This window comes from Plectropomus leopardus, chromosome 13 (genome assembly GCF_026936395.1).
Source record: "Plectropomus leopardus strain MGB_pleo_1.0 chromosome 13, ASM2693639v1, whole genome shotgun sequence".
NCBI lineage: Eukaryota > Metazoa > Chordata > Actinopteri > Perciformes > Serranidae > Plectropomus > Plectropomus leopardus.
In genome coordinates this window covers 5,925,091-5,944,132 of record NC_142188.1, presented here as the reverse complement: position 1 = coordinate 5,944,132, position 19,042 = coordinate 5,925,091, and the positions used below count along the sequence as shown (strand labels likewise).

Sequence of the window (19,042 nt, the reverse complement as noted above, 5' to 3'; positions counted from 1 at the left end):
TGAAGACTTCAAAAAATGGCCACCAGAAGATGCATCATGAAGCTGAATCCCTTCGCAGCATTAACACTGGATACAAGTCCTGATTTAGCATTTGGAGCTATTTTATTACAAAAGTGCAGCTTTTGGCATCAGCTGGCCTCAGCTAAAGTTAACTCATTGCTGAATGCCAACAATACATTTAAATTTCAGCACAGTTGTAAAACAGTGGCTGATTTCTTCATTACTTGTCTTGCATAATACTGGAGAAATCTGCAGCGAAAACACACCCCATAACTTAAAGTCAGAGTCCAGGCGCTAGCGCATTTCACACATTTCGGTATTTCGGTGTGCTACGACCATCTTTCTGTATCAAAAACACAACACAAGAAGAGATATGTATGACAAAGCTTGACTGCATTTTCAGCCACAAGCAGCAACTAAAGTCAGAACTACTAGTTAGAAGATTCTGTATTTTCAAACCGAGGTACAGCGCCTCAAATATTGCTAAAAATGTCTACATTTCTTGGTGAATAATCTTCACTAGACTGAAAAAACGATTTGCATAGAATCTTTTCACGCTGCTCTCAGTAACATTTTCACTCACAGATCCATCTGACACTGAGACATCGTTAACATTGTTGATGGACACGTGGCTGCAGAGAACTGCAAGCAGAATTTTGCCAGCTAATAAGCAGCTACATTTAAGCAAATGTGAAGAAAACATTTGATTGCACCACTTTCTGCAGCCATGAAGTATTACAAATGCATCTTAGGTTGATTTGAGAGAAGCTGGACACTAGAGACCGACATTTTCACTTATAATTCTCACGGACGGACCAGACCCAAACTGTATTTGCAAACTACTAGTAGCATTTGTTTTAACCTCCTCAGAGGCCCAGGCGGGTGAAGTTTACAGTAAATGAGAAGCAGCATCAGATAAGTTTCAATCAAAAAAAAAGAGTTTGAATTAAGATTGTTTTGACTTCTGTGCAAAAATCCACCCGCTCTGCGATCGAAGAAAGACATAAAACAAAGCCTACATGTTTTTGCAAATCACCAGGTCTGCGGCTAAGACTAGGCCAGAGCTAAACGGCATGAAAAGCACTAAAATGTCACTAAAATTAATCAACATTTTAGTGGAAATATTAAAAAGAAAGTCTAAAACAGCCAAAATGAACACTGATGCAAAGCCAATGTTTTTGGTAAACGGAGTCTCACCTCTCCCTTTCTCTTCTGGGTGGACAGGGAGGATATGCAGGGAAATGGACATACAGGGAATGGTCAAAACACAACGCCATCAAAAACACTCAGTGCGAATCATTATCAACACTCTGTGTCTGTCAGGAGACAAGAAGCTTCGGCACGTCATGGTGGTACTGAGGTGAAATTCCACTTAGATTTTAGATTTCTGTTCAGCAACATTTTCTAAAAATGTCTATTTCAAATGTGGACTTTAGGATGAGTTTTCGGGATGGATGATGACATACTTGTAAAAAAAAAACTATGTATGGAATAAAGACAGATGTTTGGTGTTACGGCCACAGCCAACCGCCTCAATCGTCAAATGCTTCTTGTGTTTTTGTATGATGATTATGATGTGCCAGCTTCTTGGTGTGAGAACATTAACTGAATCAGCAACAGCTACAGCTGAGAGGTCCTGGTATTATAGCACCGCTGCGTGTTTTGCTCCCTGTGGCTGCTCTGTCAGACTGTTCCTCTAACTATCCCCACAAATACAACTGTTGACCTTTGGACTTATTTCTAAAAATCTTCACATGAAATGATACTGTAATAAATCTCGAGGACCTGACCTGTAAAACAATTGTTAAGTGTATAAAGAGAGAACATAAAGTGAATTCTCACCCTGTGCTATTTGTGTGAATTCGAGTGCTAAAATAGACTCATAAAGACCTCAAGTCTGAACATCAGACAGGTTTCCATTCACCCTCAAGATGCGCAAATTGAAGCTGCGAATATAAAATACACCTAATTGAAACACGGACGTTGCATTTTAGCAAAAAAGTTTTTACGCTTGCATGAGGTGGTATTTCAGGCAATTCCAAAACGCCAAATTTGACAAAAATTAAATGGAAACACTTTTGGCTTTTATAGGTCACATGATGCTATGATGCAGCAGGCGCTACAAGAGCTGTTATTGCATCACATAACTCATCAAAAGTTTAATGGATCATCTGGAAGGGGCTTGCCTTTCCATGATCGCTCCCATTACACACCTATGTCACCTTCGATTGGAAATAATGACGGCTAGTGCAGTGGCTACAATAGAAATAATGGTTTTTTACATCCATCACTCTGCTTTTTGAATTGTTATTGCGAGAGGAGAAGTCGCAGAACATCACTCAGTGGAAAACTGAGCTTAAGTTTAGAGCAAATCTGTAATGGAAACCCGCCTATCATCACCTAAACATTTGCCTCAATTTGCACCCACTGCTGTGAATTGGTGTGTCCACCATTGACTTTCCATTGACTTCACGTTGTGTCTAAAGACACATTCATTACACAAGATGACAAGTTTTATTCCCTTATAGAAGACACCATTCTGGGAAACCTGAGTCCGCTTGAATAAAATGCATCATTAAAATAATTTCTACAAAATATTTTGAAAATGCTATCGATTTCAGGGGCTGAGAGGTAAACGATGCCGAAGATTCACCTTTAAAAAATGGGCAGAAAAGGTCAAAGATAAAACATATTCAGCCTGACTGAACATTTTAAATATCCCATACTTACAATATTTACTGAATATACTTAATTATGATAAAACAATAAATAAAACCCAGGCATCAGTAATATTCATAAGAGCAGTTTTGATCTCTCTGTGTACAGAGCCATTATTCACGATGTTTCCTGCATTTTGACCATGCCCTGTAAGATTTTATGTGTTTGTAACCTACAGCTTGTTGTATGATTATTAAAGAAATCACTTTTGATGATTTAAAGAACGACACTACATGTTTTGGCATCTCATATCAACCTCGCACAGGCTTATTAATCATCTAAGTTAAGATTCTTGTCTCTGGGAAACAGACTCCATCTGACTGCCTATAAATGTTTTATTTTTTAAACAGCTCCTTTCAGGGGCGGAGAACAGTGCAAAGTTAGTGCAGCAGCAGTGCAGCATGCATGAGGAACAGAGCCTTTCACAGTGAGTTTGTTACCATCAGAGCAGGGTTCAGTTCACTTTCAGTCCAATCAGTAAAACAAGGAGGTTTTCTAAATTGTTTATAGTTTTTGTATCTGTGCTGCCTGCAGCAGGAACACTGAGGCTCAGATTTACCGACTGAATTCAAATTAAACTGAGCCGAGTCCTGATGTGGTTTTTATTTCACTGCTGCCTGACACTGAAGCTCACCTCTCCTTCTCTCTTCTGAATGTCGTCGGCTTTATCTCCAGCGTAAGCAGACTGCAGACGAACTGCGTCCTCCTGAAGCTGCCGCACCTGAATACAAAAAAAAAAAAAAGGAGGAGGGAGGGGTCAAGCTTGGTTGAGATTTAAACATCATTTTCAGAGGCAGGTGGGTCACGTGAAAGTTCGGATGTCATAAGTGAAAGGGTTTATGTTGAGAACATCCCATAGGCTCTTCTTGAGATTCAGTTCACAAGAACGAGACAGAAGACGTTATAGTGATCTTGACCTTTGACCACCAAAATCTAATCAGTTCATCACTGAGTCCAAGTGATCATTTACGCCAAGAAAAAAAAAAACCTACAGGTTTTCTTGAGATGTCATGCTCACAAGACGTGACAGATAAGGTCACAGGGACCTTGACCTGTGAAAGATGACCAAGAAAATCTAATCAGTTCCTCGTTGAGTCCATGGGGACATTTCTGCCAAATTTGAAGAAATTCTTAAAAGGCGTTGTTTAGAAATTACCCTCACGAGAATGAAATGGACAGATGTACAGACGGACGGACAGTGTTGCCAGTGCGGAGGCATAAAAATGAGTTTCATAGCATCGTGTTTAAAACGATGTTAGTTTCTTTTTGACTGACTGCCTAGAATTTTTGCAATACAAACAGTTAAATTATGAATCTTTGTTTGCTGTTATCCCAAAGATGTTGGATGGTTTAGGGTCAAAGATCAGCTCAGACCAGTCAAGTCAAACCATTTCTTTATGGAGCAGGCTCTTGAAAAAAGCCCCAGACAAAAAGTACACAAGAATACTTCACTTTTGATCATACAGCGCAGCCGGCCAGCAAAACAATGGAGGACATTTGCGTCTTTGCTTTTAAGTGTCATTTCTAAATTCTTGTATCAAAACTGAATGTGTTTCAGGTTTTTCGTGTACCTGTGTTCCCAGAGCCTGGATGTCGTGCTCGAAGGTTGTGTGCATCCTCTGCAGGGTCTCCACTGTGTTCTGGTCGCGGCCCAGCTCCTCTGGGAGCTTCTTGTGTTTGTCCAGGATGCGGTTGAGGATCTCCTTGGCGTCGTGGTAGAACTTGTGGAGTTCGTAGGAGGCGGCGAGGATCTGCGTCCGGGTGTCGATGAGCTCCAGCAGGTCGGCCCAGGCCTCGTTCAGGCCGTCCTTCCACTCTGCGATGGTGGCGGCGTCGCTGTGGCCGGTGTTGATGAGCTCGTCCGCCTGACGGTTTACTGTGTCCACGCGCTCCTGGCCGATGTTTCCTGTGTCACGGGCGAATTCTCTGAAACGCTCCTGCAGCATCTGAAGGACAAAAGTCAGGATTAAGAATTAACATTGCTACCACAAATCATTTTTGAGTTTCTAATGCTAAGAGTGGAATAAAATATGTTGTACTAACAGTGACGTGTTCGTAGTCCTGTCCCAGCTCGTGGGACCCGGCTACCACCTCCCTCTCAGCGATCCACTGCTCCAGGTCGTCCACCTCCCGATTCAGCTGGAAGAGACGGAAACGCTCGTCCAGTTTCCCCCGACGCTCCTCCGACAAGTCCTTCAACCCGGCGTACAGCTTGTCCACCTGAGACTGACGCATGCCGATACGCTCACTGCACGATGACGAGGAGGACAGAGAATTAGAGGGAGTGGTGAAAGAAGTAAGCAGATGCTTTTCTGAAGTAAAAGTACTAATACCACCCTGTGAAAATACTCTGATACAAGAGCCCTGCATTGAAAATGCTACTTAAGGAAAACATACTTAAAGTTTAAAAGTAACAGCACCCAATGCAGAAAAATCTTAAAAAACAGACATAACACCCAATAAGCTCAAACATATAAAAATGTCACAAAATAAAAAAAAAAACAGCCCCTTAAAAATGATTAAATAGGAAAAAACCCTCACATGGTAAAAAAAAGAAAAACACCAAAAACTATCAAAATTATTTAAAAAAATAAAAATCACCCCCAAAAACTAAATATTACATATAAAAAAGGAGAAAAGAGCCCTGCCAAAAATTAAAAAAAAAACAACAAAAAAACAAAATAAAACCTAAATGTTTTTCAAAAAAGTTGGTAATTACTTTTTTGTCAATTGACTGATTGATTCATCAACTAATCGCTGTACCTGCATGAACTGCAATGAAACATCATATTTTACAAACTCTTGTTATGTTTTGTCCCTTCTTTGCTTCCCTCTCCATTTCCTCCCTTCATGAACAAAATGAAGAAAAAAAATTAAATGTGGAATCTTAACCTTTGACCTGTGACCCCCCTCTTCCCTCCTCACCTGTCGGGGTGTTCGGCAGCCACCAGGCCCCGGCTGGTGCTGGACAGCTGGTGGACGGTGTCGGCGTAATCCTCCACCGCCTGCTCCAGGATCTGATGCTTCTTCAGCATGGCCACCGAACTCTGCTCGTCCTGAGAGAGACACACATACAGAGTTCCTCTTGTTATTCTGTTGTCAGGTTGGATTAAAAAGGGAGAAGGAATCCCCCCAGAGGGAAAAAACAAAGAGGAAATGCTAAAGAGAAACTGAAGAGGAAAGAAAAATTACAAGGAAAAAATGCGGAGGTGGAGAGAGAAGCAGAGACAAAAAAATGTACTTGAGTGAAAAATAGAAAAAAGAAATTTAAAAAGAATGAAATGGGAGAATAATAAGAAGAAAGGGAGGGAGACATCAATTAAGAAAATATTTTTACCCCAAGTTTCCACTCAAAACACTAATTTAACTTATCAACTTATCAAGTCATCAGATGACGACTTCTGAAGTTAAATTCGACCTGATTTAGAGACTGAAATGTGTGACATACTGCCATAAAACTGTCTCCTGGTAATCAGTGTAAACTTTCTCAAAGATTTGACCTTTTGAAGCAAAAAGACAAACGCTGTAACAGAAAAACTAAAATCCTCTCAGATCAGATTCAAACCAAATGAAACAAACACAGAACCTTTCGTCAGATATTAATCAGAGTATAGAAAGTTTACTGACCGACAGCGACAGCAGAAACAGTCTGATACCAACACAAACTGACCAAACTAATAGAAAAAACACAAACTGAGGAACTGGCAGGTGAACTAAAAAGTAAAACAGAGAAACAGGAAGTTTCTGTGTCGCAGAGAAGAGACGCCACCCTGAAAACAACACTAACGTATGACGAACACTTTAACCTGTGAGACTCTAAAGTCTGTTTAACCCAAAACTCATCAGCTCTGATCAGATAACAAGACTTAACTACTATCATGCAAGTCAGGCCGTGACATTCATTTACACAAATCTGATGTTTGGAGTGGAGAAATAACCTCGCATTTTTAACACTAGCGAGGAAAACGTTTCACCTGAGAGTGGTGCCACAGGAATCTTTGTTTAACCCTTTGTAACCTGAGCAAAATGGCATCATGGAAGATGGCAATTAATAACTTTGCAAGAAATTACCCAAAATATTGGTAAGAAATTACTTAATATTGACAAGAAAATAATCTGAAACTTGCTCTATTATATTTTTCTATGCCATAACTTTTTATGCATAATTAGAGTAAACTGAATTATTTAGTTTCTATCGCATTTCTTTTTTAGGTCATGTTTTCTTCTCACCTTTTACCAATTTCTTGCAATTTGTGGGACATTTGGGGACCTTTTTTTCCTCCATATTTTCAAAACAAAGCAAACCAATTTTCCCAGGTTTTAAAGGTTTAAATGTGAAAGGCATCTGAACACGGGCTTAAGGACATTTAAGACTCAAGCTTGTCATAAAACAGTGACTTGTGCATTAAAACTATAATCTTGAGCCACAAGTTATAAGAATAAAAAATACATTACTCAAGTACTATTTGAAAGTACAAACTCTCCTGACTCCTGCTCTCACCTTGGCCTTCTCCTCTGACATCATGTAGAGCTCCTGTTCGCTCATCCAGGCCTCGGCCTCTGCGGCGTCAAAGTAGTACTGCTGGGCCTTGTGGGCCTCGCTGAGGCGGCTGTGACGCTTCTCCGTCTCTTTCTTGATCTGATCCCATAGCGACTGGAGCTCGGCGAGGCGCTGGCGAATCAGCTCGGCCGTCGGGCTGTCCTTCCTCAGGACGTGCTGGCTGCGCTCAAAGATGTCGTCGAAGCGCGGCTGGTGGCCCTGGATCTCCTTCTGCAGGGTCTGTGAGGGTCAAAGGTCAAATACGGTTATAGAATGAACATGTTTTCAGCTGTCATTTACTCTCATATAACAGTAGAGGTGTGTGTGTGTGTGTGTGTGTGTGTGTGTGTGTGTGTACCTGGTTCTTCTTGATGAGCATCTGTACAGTCTGCAGGTTGTGTCCATGGTCAGTTGATGTGGCCAGAGGCATCCTCTCCTCGACCCACAGCTGGAGAGAGAGAGAGAGAGGGAGAGACACAGACACACACACACACACACACACACACACACACACACACACACACACACACACACAGAGAGTTATCATTTGTGGTGCAGTGCGGTTTTCATATGAACATCGTGACCCATTTTTCAACTCTGCTGCTTCTACTGACAAAGACTTTCTATACTATCACTACAATTACTACTCCTATCACTATTACTACTACTATAACTACCACTGTACTACAGATGAACACCGTGACCAAATTCAATAATTACTGCTGCTTCTAATTAGTTGGAATTTCACAACATTACAACTGCTGTTGCTGCTGCTGATTCAAATCAGGGTTTGAATTTTTTATCAATTTATTTTTTATCTTTTTTAATATAGGCATGACCCCAAAAAGCAAAGCAGCCCATGTGATAAGAAATTGTGATCTACAGTATTCAACATGAGCATACAGGGTCCCTACAGTTTAACGCAAGTTAGGTTAAAGACTTCTAAATGTTTTTTAACATGTCATTCAGAATGAATATAATGTTACACTAAATAAAATTGAAGAAAAAAACATGTTTTACTTAAATATTAATAGTAACAGAAAAAAATGACTTGATGATCATTTTGGTCATTGTTGAAAAAATACCGGTCTCAGCATTGTTATGACTTTTGAAAAAATTAAGACATTTTAATAAAAACTAAAGCCTTATTTTTTGATTAATGAATTCAATCCCGTCTAAGATATGTTAAGGAACTGTGGGAAGTGTTAGTTTGTTTTCATGGGCTTTGGCTAGAATCTATGTGAGGTTATTACTGCACAAAGGATAATTGGGACAGCCCAACTTACAACTACTAATACTGCTATTACTGGCGTCTCTAGTGTCACTATTACTGTTGCTACTACTATTTCTGCTGCAACCAACAGCCCTACTTCCCCTACTAACGCTTCAAAAACCAGTTTCTCTTTTCAATACGCTTCTCTGACAAAAGTATTTCTGTAAAACATGAAGATGATCTACTTCCTGTATCAGCTGGGTTAAAGGTCAGAGACGCTCCACTTACGATCTCATCCTCCACGTCCCTGTTGAACTGGTGGATCTCTCGGGACGCCATGAGGTTTTCCCGTCTCTTCTTCAGCGGCGCCTGGAGGGACTGGAACTTCTTCTCCACGCTGATCCTCTGGCCGTCCACCTCCTCCGAGCCTTTCCCCTCCTGACTGAGGGCCTGAGATTGGCTCTGCAGCTCCCCCACCTCCTTCTGACGCACCTCCACCTGGCTCTCCAGGATCTGCAGGTGGACAGGTTTAAATGTCAGATGGGAGGAAGTCACACAGGTACTGATACATGCCTTATTGCAAAAAAACCCACTGAACTAAAGACTGAAAAAAGTAAAAAAATAGTGGATTAAGTGATAAACTGAATGAGTTCATACAAAATTAAATAAAAAGAAAATTATAAAAAGACAAAAAAAAGAAAATTTAAGTCAAAAACAAAATATTTTTTAAAACAATAACATGAAACATGAGTGAACTACAGAGTAAAAAGCAAATTAAAAAAACAAAAACTGAATTTAAGGTCTTCCTCAGAAGACGTGATCTCGCAACTGAGCAAACTTCATCTATTGGAAATGACCATAAGATGTAGATGAAAGCTCTGACAAAAACTAGGTTGACTTAAGAGTTTTAAGTTAAATTAATAGTTAAAAAAAGTTTTTTGAAGAAATGCCAACAAAAATATTCTGATGAGGAGAGAACAATGAATGAAAAGACAAACAACATTACAATAAAAAAACGTATTAAATCAATCAAACAAAAAAAGAATAAAACAAAAAATAAATATACAAGATATAAAATAATCTGATTGAGCCGCAACAGAGGAGTCAAAGGTTTGGCCCCACAAAAATAAAAATAAAATAAAAAAATAAGGAGAAACAACAGCTGTTACAAAGATTAAAGATGCTTCAGAGGCTTCGTCTCATCTTCTCCTTGACTCTGTAAAAATCTGTGTTAACCTTCCAAAAATATTTCACTGCTATGAAAAGATAAAAAATGCCTAAAATAAAAGCCAAATTGATGCTCATCTTCCAGCAGCCAGACAGTGTAATAACATTCGGCTTCACAGTGGAGTAAAAAAAGAAAAAAAAAAAAAAAGGTGGAGTCTGGGTTCAAATGAGAGTAGAGAGGAAGACGAGGAGGAGGAGAGGAATCCTTTCTCTCTCCCCGCTCTCACTGTACAACAGATCAAACACTCAGCTAATAATCTCCCTCCAACACTTCACTCACTCTCACACACACACACACACACACACACACACACACACACACACAGAGGATGGTACAGCACAGATCTGAAGAAAAGATGGATGATAAGAAGTGAAGCTGCTCTAATAGACTGAAAATACCAACATCATCCTTTGGACGGCTTCATGCTCTCACCAGCTCTGTCTCTGTTACTGGTGGAGACACACACACACACACACGCACACACACACACACGCACACACACGCACACACACACACACACACACACACACACACACACACACACACACACACACACACACACACACACACACACAGACAGACTCGGTGCAGGCTCGTAACACATCAAATGAAAGATTACATAACTCCTGTGTGAGTGTGAGAGAGTGTGTGAGCGCCAGTGGACGGATTATGTAAAGCGCTGTTAGAAAACGACTCTCCTTTCATGACTGTAAAAATGGAGAAGAGTTTCCTTTCAGGAATTTAAATGCTTTGAATCACATTTCTCTGCATTGTCAAAGTGATTTACAGGTCAAACTGCAGGATGCATTTAAATCTGATCAATCACTGTTAGTTACAGTATTAGAGAATTCAATTTAGATGCACAGTTATATACATAGGTGGAATTCAAAATACCTCTGGGTCTTAATTAGCACCTCAGATTAATGATGTGTTTTCTGAAGCTTGTTTGGAGCTTAAATTGGATGGAAAAACAGCGCAAAACACAATGGGCCCTATCTTACACCAGGCACAAAGCGGCACGCTGTTATCACTGCCAGATTCAGAGCGACACAGTTGTCATTTTAATAGCCAATTTTCAATCATCAACAATTTCATTTTAATCACATTCTCTAAGATGTGAATAAAGCAGAGAGCAGAGCTTCTGCCCGACTCCCCATGCACATTTAAACACAAAGAGTAGCGTAACCTCGTGATTATTTCAGAAGCTACAAGTTTAGTTCAATGTCCTCTGTCAAGTTTATAGCTAGTTTTGATTTTTGCCGCTTAAATATCCCATGATATCTCCTGCAGAGACATCACTGCTCTTACTTCATTACTCTCAGCCGAAACCCGCTCGCTTCTCCAACGCAGAATGTAAATAGTAGTGTGCCGACTGCAAGCGCACCAAGCTTTTGATCGACTGAAGTAAAAACACACCTGTAATTTATTAATGGACTAAAAACCACCGCTTTGCTCATGGCGCCTCACTTTGCACCCAGATTATGCGTCTTTCATCAAGCAAAGTGAAGTTGGACATGTCCTAAACACACTTGAGCTGTGCACTTTAGACCACGAACTGTAGACAATTTCGACAAGCTCCTTAAAGTCTGTAGCCATGATCTCTGCTCTGTGTACTTATGCTGCCTTCATGTGCTCCTCAGAAATATCTAATTTATAATTTGGCTTTTGCCTTTATTATACAGGACAGCTTAAACGTGTACGCGGGAGAAAGAGGGGATGACAGCAAAGGGACGCAGGCTAGACTTCCACCTGTGGCTCTGCAGTGACACACACAGTCTGTACATGAGGCTCTGCCAGGTGAGCTACTGGCCCTGGTGTTTTGTTTTTGACAAATATTTTAATCATATGAAAACTGTTCAGTTGTCTTTCGAAATTATTATTCATCAGCTCCACTCTGAATCTTAGTGGAACAGAAACTCTGCAGTCAAACTGAGAGGCTTTACAGGAAGTTTAGTTTGTTTACAGTAACATGAATGATTAGATACAGAAAGCAGTGACCTGAGCTGCACTGATGCAGGACGAGCCTCTGAACATTTGAAACTCTAACAGACAAAACATGGAGCAAAACCATCCTCATCATGCCCCTGTTTGTGCTCACGTTAATGTACAATTCCTGCAAAGACCTGAAGAAGAATAACACTCAGGTCAATTTGACCTCCTCACCTGCTGTTTCTTGAGCAGGATGTTGACGGAGGTGAGATCTTTGCCGTAGTCGTCGGACTGCAGCTGTCCGTCCAGGCCGCCCAGCCACTTGTCGAGGTCGGCGCAGCTTTGGGTGAACAGCTCCGCCTTATTGGCGTCAAACAGACACTTGGCTTTCGTCTGTGTGGTCGACTCGAGGTCATCCCACATCGTCTTCAGGGACGCCAGCTTCTCTTTAACCATGGCCTCCGTCTCTGGCTTCTCTGCCATCAGCGCCTTCCCGTCCTGAAAGACAGTGTTGGTTTCATCAGTACATTAATCACTACACATGATTTATTTATTCATTAGTGATGCCAGTGACACCAGCTTATCTTCTTGGGGTCCAAAATTCAGTACATCATATTCATATCATGTACACAGGCGTGTGTTTGATGTACATTAGAATAATCACAAAAGATGCAACATCACTGTTCATCCTTAAATCCATCACGTGTGCCTCAGTTCATGTTAAGTGTCGTAGAAGTTCATTGAAGCATCAACAGTGACACACACTCAGTAAACTTCACATGACTAGTCTCGTGATCAGTCCGTGAATTAGCCACAAAAGCCAGAGAACAAGAACAAGTTGTGACCAATGCTGGACGAATGATTAGCTGCTTAAGTAATGTAATTGTAAATGATGTCTAAATAAAGATTTACTCTTGGATTGGTGTATGGAGAGGGGGCAGCTATTCCAATACTTGATGGCACAATAAATTACTGTCCTTTTGACAGCATTAGATTTTGGCCAAGGTAACATGATTTGGCCATCACTTGCTATCGACACTTCTGTTGGACTGTTTTTTGTAGAGGGATTGTCAACTGTGTCATCTTGTATTAAACTAATTTAAAACCAATTGCTCCTGTTGGACGACACCTTTGGTAACGTGCTGTGAAAATAAATAAGTCTTTTCCTCCCGTCCCACCTTGTCGATCTTGTCCAGCCACTCCTTATTGGACTGCAGTTCGGCCATGAAGGCCTGGTGTTTGAGCCACTTGCTGTGGAGGTTTCTGGCCTCGTCGTAGGACATGTCCTGAGCCGTCAGCATCTTCTCGTTGATCCACAGGGACAACTGAAGACAGAGACAGAAAATTACCTCAACTGTGAACAACAGACACAGTAATTTTAGTGCAGGTATTCTGAACCATTTTTAATATAAAAGTATGTGTGTTTACCTCCTGGCAGTCCTGCAGGAACTTCTGCAGGTCTCTGTTGTCCTTCAGCCTCGTCAGCAGGTCGCTGGCAGCCGCTCGGTTCTTCTTATGTCTATGGGACAAAAATCTATATGTTAATTTTGTGCAGTTTTACCTGTAACTTAAAATTATTTTCCTTGCAGATATAATAAAAGCTCATTTTTAAGAAACTGAGCAGCTAATCTGGTGCGCAGAGGTTGGGAGAAGGTAATTTATGAAGGACAGGAGAGTTTTAATGATTTAGTTTTATTTTGGGGACTCAACTGTGACAGTCTCAAGCCTGGTTCTGTAGCCTTTAAATCAGCTGTTACCCAGTTTCATCTATGATGTATAATAATTTGAAATGTTTCTTAAAACGTTTGTCTGAAAACAGGTAAAAAAGAACATCACGCTCAATGCCTGTCAAATGAAGTAAAGAAAAACAAGCAAATCTTGACATTAGTGAGGATTTAACCAGAGACTTTTAATGTTTAGGAATTTGGTGAAAGATTTCATGTAAAATCAATATGAAATTGGTAATCTATTGATTTTCTCACACATTAACAGACAAACTCAAAGTATTTCTGGCACCTCTGGTCGATGGAGTCCACTTTCTCCTGGATGCGCTCGGCGTTGACGTTGCCGTCGGTAACCAGACGTCGTCCGGTGTCGACCACGCCGCTGATCTTCTCCTCATTGGCGTCCATGGTGGTCATGAAGTCCTCCTGCTTCTTGATGGCCGCCTCAGCTCCCTCTAGTGTGGTGGGCATCTCAGTGTGAGCCAGGACGTACTCCTGACACACACACACACACACACACACACACACACACACACACACACACACACACACACACACACACACAGAGGAGACATTAAAGTGGAGTGATGACATTCATCCACTAAATGACGGAGTAGATTGTCACAGTGAAAATACTGAAACTAAAAATTTGGATTTCTCAACTAGGACTTGAATGCAATTTGAGAGAGTGAAATGTAGAACAGATATATGTTTGTAGTTATTTGTGTGTATATATGCATATAAATTCAAGTCCTTTCCTGTTGAATGTGCATCACATCAGTCAGAAAAGGACTCATTTGATTTTATCTGATAATATAATTTCAAAAACACAGAAATTCATTAAAACTCTCTAAACATGTTGCTGTAATGAAGGACTTCTACCACTTGGTGGCAGCGTCTGATCTTCTCATAATGAAAAGGCGGTCGACTAATAGGTTGGAAAAGGACATAAAGTCATCTGAAAAATGTCCACAGTGACGTTAGATGTTATGTTTTGTCTGACCTACAGTTCAAACCGTTAAGATATTTAGTTAACAATTAAGTATGAGAGAAAAGCAGGAAATCCTCCTCAGTTTGTCGATCAATCAACTAATTGTTTCAATTCTACTTCTATCCATTTTTTTAACCGCTCATCCTGTGCAGGGTCAGGTGAGGTCAGAGCCTCTCCCAGCATGCACTGGATGGAGGTGGTGTACACTCTGGACAACCTTTTACAATAACAGTATGTGTGAGAGATCTTGTCTACCACACAATACTGGACTGGATGGACGCCCAGTCAAGAGAGTTATCAGCTGATCCCAGTGTGTGTGTTTGTTTGTGTGTGTGTGTGTGTGTGCGCGCGCACGTGTGCCTCTGTACCTGCATTTAAAGTAAATAAAAATATTACTTTCTACTAAGAATGTAGTTTTTCATTCAGATATGGTGATAAAATATGGCTTCATTAAGAGGATATTGAGGATTAAATGAGAAATATGTGGGTGTGAGAATATGTAATACCATGAACGATAACCACAACTGTAACTGTAAAAAGATTTTTAAAAATCGTTGTTGTGGCGGAGTCCACACTACAAATATGATGACTACAAAAGTGGCGAACGATATCATTTGGATCACTCCTAGAGTAACTCGAACATAGATTCTAACATCTAGTTTGGACCACAAAATGTGTGTTTTTATGTTGAAAAACATGTATGGAGTGCGTAGTGTGTGCTCTGCACCGCTGTTTACCGCTCATCAGCGTGGATGCTCACGTCGTTATTGTTGCAGTTGTGGCCCTTAAATGTGCTTCAGAAAGAAAAGACAGACACTACAGATGCGTTTCTCTGCTGTCTGTGGTTCAGACCAAAGTAAAAGTGTAGGTGTGTTGACGTCCCAGGTTTACCTGGTTGTTGAGGAAGGCCTCGGCCTGCTTGGTGTCCCTGAGGAACAGCTGATACGCGTGAGACTGTGACAGCAGGTTCTGCCGGTTCTCCCACATCTTGTGCAGCTCGTTCCAGCCGGTGTCGAGAGCCTGCAGCCGCTGGCGCAGGAACATGTACTGCGCGTCCGTCTGGCCCTGCGTCACCATCTCGCCCATGTCCCGCATCTTCTGGTAGTCCTCCTCGTAGTTGTGGATCTCGTTTTTGATGTTTTCGTGCTGAGCTAGCAGTTTCTCGGCCTCGGCCAGCGTGTTGGGCATGTCCTCGGAGGCGATGGCCGTCTGCGTCCGCGACAGCCACGACTGGAAGTCGTCCAGGTCGCGAAGGAACTGCTGCAGCTTGCTGGCCTCGCCAAGGGACTCCTCGCGGTTCTTCATGGTTTCCTGGAAACAGGAAACAGAGAGGTCGTATAATCATAAAGGAATAAAAGTTTGTCTCGATCATAAATATTGAGGCCTTAGTTACAAGAAAACGCCTTTATCTTAATTTGTTTATGGTTTAAAACAGACTGTAGATCAGATATTAGGTTCTCCTGATCATTCTGTGTGACACTTTACCTTCATCTCGTCCCAGACGGTCGTGATTCCAGCCAGACGCCCCTTGATGGCCTCAGACTGCTCCGGGTGTTCGGAGGACAAGCGGTCCGCCTCTTTCCCCAGGTCGCCCAGCTTGTCTTCGATGGCGGCCAGGTCACGCTCCATCCCTGTCAGCTTCCTCTGCAGCGCCATGACGCCGGCCAGGTCGTTCCCAAGGTCCTGGGTCGACTCGATCACCTGAGGGTGGCAGAGAGAGAGGGAAAGACGTGTGAGTTAGACAAGAGTTAAAAAACCAACAGCTGCAACCTCATTTTATGTATGTGGCTGAATGTAAATGGGAATGTGAATGTAAATGGCTGGATGTTTGACTTTACTCCTATTATCTTTGTGCTACTTCTCTTTGGTGGATAATAATACATTATGTTTAGAGAGTACATTTCCCAAAATAATGCTTGGGGGATGTAACTAGAATATATAATGTTGCTGGGGATTCAGTCAGTTAGCAGAGGGTTCAACCTCCATATTTATTTATTTATTTTTTTTACATTTTAGGAAATAGTCTCCATTAAAACACAATCTTTTTTTCAATGATTGAAAAAAAGATGCTGGAGAGCTGACCGAGTTAGTGAGCGGTTAAATCAATGACCAAACTACAATAACTAGCTTCCTGTAGTTTTTAGAGCACGTCTCTTTCTCTCCACACACTGTGTCTCACTCTGCGTCCTTACTCGAACTCCCTGTTTGAAAACCTCTGCTGCAGGAGATTACAGTGCTGTAGAAGCAGGCTGTTTTTGGTACCTTGGTCTTCTCTTTGATCCAGGACTTGGTCTCGTTACACTCCAGGTGGTAGTTCTGGACGCCGAGAGCAGAGTTTAGACAGTCTTTCTTCTGGTCCACCAGATCTCTGAATTGACTCCACCTAAACGGACAGACAGACGGACAGAGACACCATCAGCAACAAACTAAACCAGGTACCTGCCAGGTTACCTTAACAAGTCATTTTTAATTTTCCTGATTAATTACTATATTTTTTAAATATAAAAAATAAATATATTTTTTTTATAATTATAAATTATAGATATAATTTTATATAATATTTAAATTTTGTTTATTAACTGTATTAAACTTGATTTACCTGATGTGTTTATTAAAAAGTTTACTTATTGTTCAATCACATCTTATCAAAGTAAAGATACCCCCTTTTAACCTCCGTTTACAAACATTTTTAATAATTATTAATCCAAGTTATTTTTCCTCATCATTTTTTACTTAGTTAAACCTTATTTGGATAAACCATAATCACAGTTCAATTCTATTCTTTTTTTAAATTCCAGTTTACCTTTCCTTTTAACCTCATTGTTGTCCATTTATTTACCTGTTTAAGCCCACTTTATTCACCATTTTAATCCTACTTAATTCCATCATCAATGTAATCCCAATAACGTGCCATTGGTGCTGAAAAGCCTTTTAATTCTGGTTAATTTTCCCTTTGATTCCAGTTTATTTTCCTGTATAATCTCAATTACAAGGTTAAAAAGTGAGTAAATGACCTGAAAATCCCAGTTTATCAGCTGGTTTAGTCTCAGATTACCTGGTGTTGAGTTTGTCCTGCTGGGCTTTGATCTCCTTCTCGCTGGGATGTCCGCTGTGGATCAGTTGCCTAGCAACCTGGTTCACCACGGCAACTCGAGATGCCTGGTTGTTCATCTCCGGCTCCAAACTCTCAAACCTGCACAGAGAGAAAGAGGAAGTTTCATATGATGACAAAGAACATTTAAATTCTCACAGAGACGTGTTATTCATATTGAGAAGCAATTTGTCTAAATATTTTTGGAGCCTTTAAGGCCTTTTATTACTACAGAAAGCATGCAGTATGGAGCTGACAGGGTTAACATTTGAACATTTGGTTGAACATTTTAATTAACTCCCTTTTTGGAATCTTATTGTTTATTTTACTTATGCATGTACTGTGTTGAAGCATAATGCACATATATTTTTTAAATATTTTAAACCTTACATACTAGTTTTGTACATTGTAATGTGGCATAAAGGACATATTTTTTTATTTTTACACACTTCAGATACTCAGCATGTTATTCAAATTTTACATTTTTAAATATTTTACATAATGTGTAACATTTTTTACTTGTTTATTTGCATACTTCTTTTTTCATGTTTCTACAATCTTCTATGCTTTACATCGGAGGACTGCAATAAATCACAATTTCCTCCAGAGGGATCGAATAAGTATTTCTGATTCTGATTTAAAAATGCAATGAAGCTAACTTTATGTTTAGAAACTTTTCACTCTTGTTTTATGTTATTGTTCACAGGAAAAATACAGTTTCAAGTAAATATGAAGTTTAGAGGCAGAACAAATATTCCATTTATGAGGCTGATAACATTAGATATATTTAGAGATTTTTTTTGTGTGTGTAAAAACAAACTTTTCTGGTAGACACACTGTTTCTAAATGACCTTAAACATATCTTTGATATTTTTGTACTGACATTAACTGTTATTTATTGGCCCACATATGCACAAATATTTACAGTATATGGCTTTATTAAACTAAAATAATCTGCTAATGTCTGCTAATGCCATGTCGATGTACCCGGTTGAAGAGCAAAGAACCTGCTAAATAATGAATTCAACAGGTTTCATGATGCAATTTAGAGAAAAAAAATGTGCGAAAAGTGTTCTCAGCTGACCACTGTTGCTGCTTTTCAGTAATAAACACAAACACACACACACACACACAAAGCACAGTGTTAACCACTCTCTGGGAAAAAATCCATGTGATGCTTTGTGGTCAAACAATATGGAGGGACAAGTAGCTGAAAACCAGAATCAGAAGCTCCTGTGAATGAACCATGTAACCACAGTGCAGAAAACACACACACACACACACACACACACACACACACACACACACACACAGACACACACACACACACACACACACACACACACACACCGACACACACACACACACACACACACACACACACACACACAGCCTCTTAAACAGTGTGGAACCTGCAGTCTGGTGTAAATAACAGTTTACTGCTCTGGTTCCCACAGTCCCACTGTGACTGTCTCGCTCTGCTGCAGCTCGCAAACAAACAACCAGCTCAAACTGATGCAGCTCAAACTGGATTTTAATTAAAACCCTGCTGATTGCACGTTAAATTCAACTAACCACAAATTATTTTGATTACAATCCTTTCCAATC

General features: G+C 40.5%; 1 protein-coding gene across 5 annotated transcripts in view; it reads right to left on the bottom strand.

The window, feature by feature from the left end:
- The window catches only part of LOC121954401 (spectrin beta chain, non-erythrocytic 1), a 143,802-nt gene that overhangs the window by 16,115 nt on the left and 108,645 nt on the right, over positions 1–19,042 (bottom strand). For 3 of the 5 annotated variants that reach the window (XM_088086689.1, XM_088086690.1, XM_088086688.1), the window contains 16 exons: positions 17,399–17,536; positions 16,606–16,726; positions 15,829–16,044; positions 15,235–15,654; positions 13,645–13,847; positions 13,057–13,147; positions 12,807–12,953; positions 11,863–12,126; positions 8,760–8,984; positions 7,617–7,706; positions 7,220–7,498; positions 5,644–5,774; positions 4,762–4,966; positions 4,290–4,664; positions 3,353–3,439; positions 1,198–1,212 (listed from right to left, as the gene is read on the bottom strand). In XM_088086689.1, the coding sequence (XP_087942815.1) occupies positions 1,198–1,212; positions 3,353–3,439; positions 4,290–4,664; positions 4,762–4,966; positions 5,644–5,774; positions 7,220–7,498; positions 7,617–7,706; positions 8,760–8,984; positions 11,863–12,126; positions 12,807–12,953; positions 13,057–13,147; positions 13,645–13,847; positions 15,235–15,654; positions 15,829–16,044; positions 16,606–16,726; positions 17,399–17,536 (3,007 nt within the window). The remainder of the gene's footprint in view (positions 1–1,197; positions 1,213–3,352; positions 3,440–4,289; positions 4,665–4,761; positions 4,967–5,643; positions 5,775–7,219; positions 7,499–7,616; positions 7,707–8,759; positions 8,985–11,862; positions 12,127–12,806; positions 12,954–13,056; positions 13,148–13,644; positions 13,848–15,234; positions 15,655–15,828; positions 16,045–16,605; positions 16,727–17,398; positions 17,537–19,042) is intronic. The other 2 variants (XM_042501882.2, XM_042501880.2) reach the window with 1 other exon arrangement.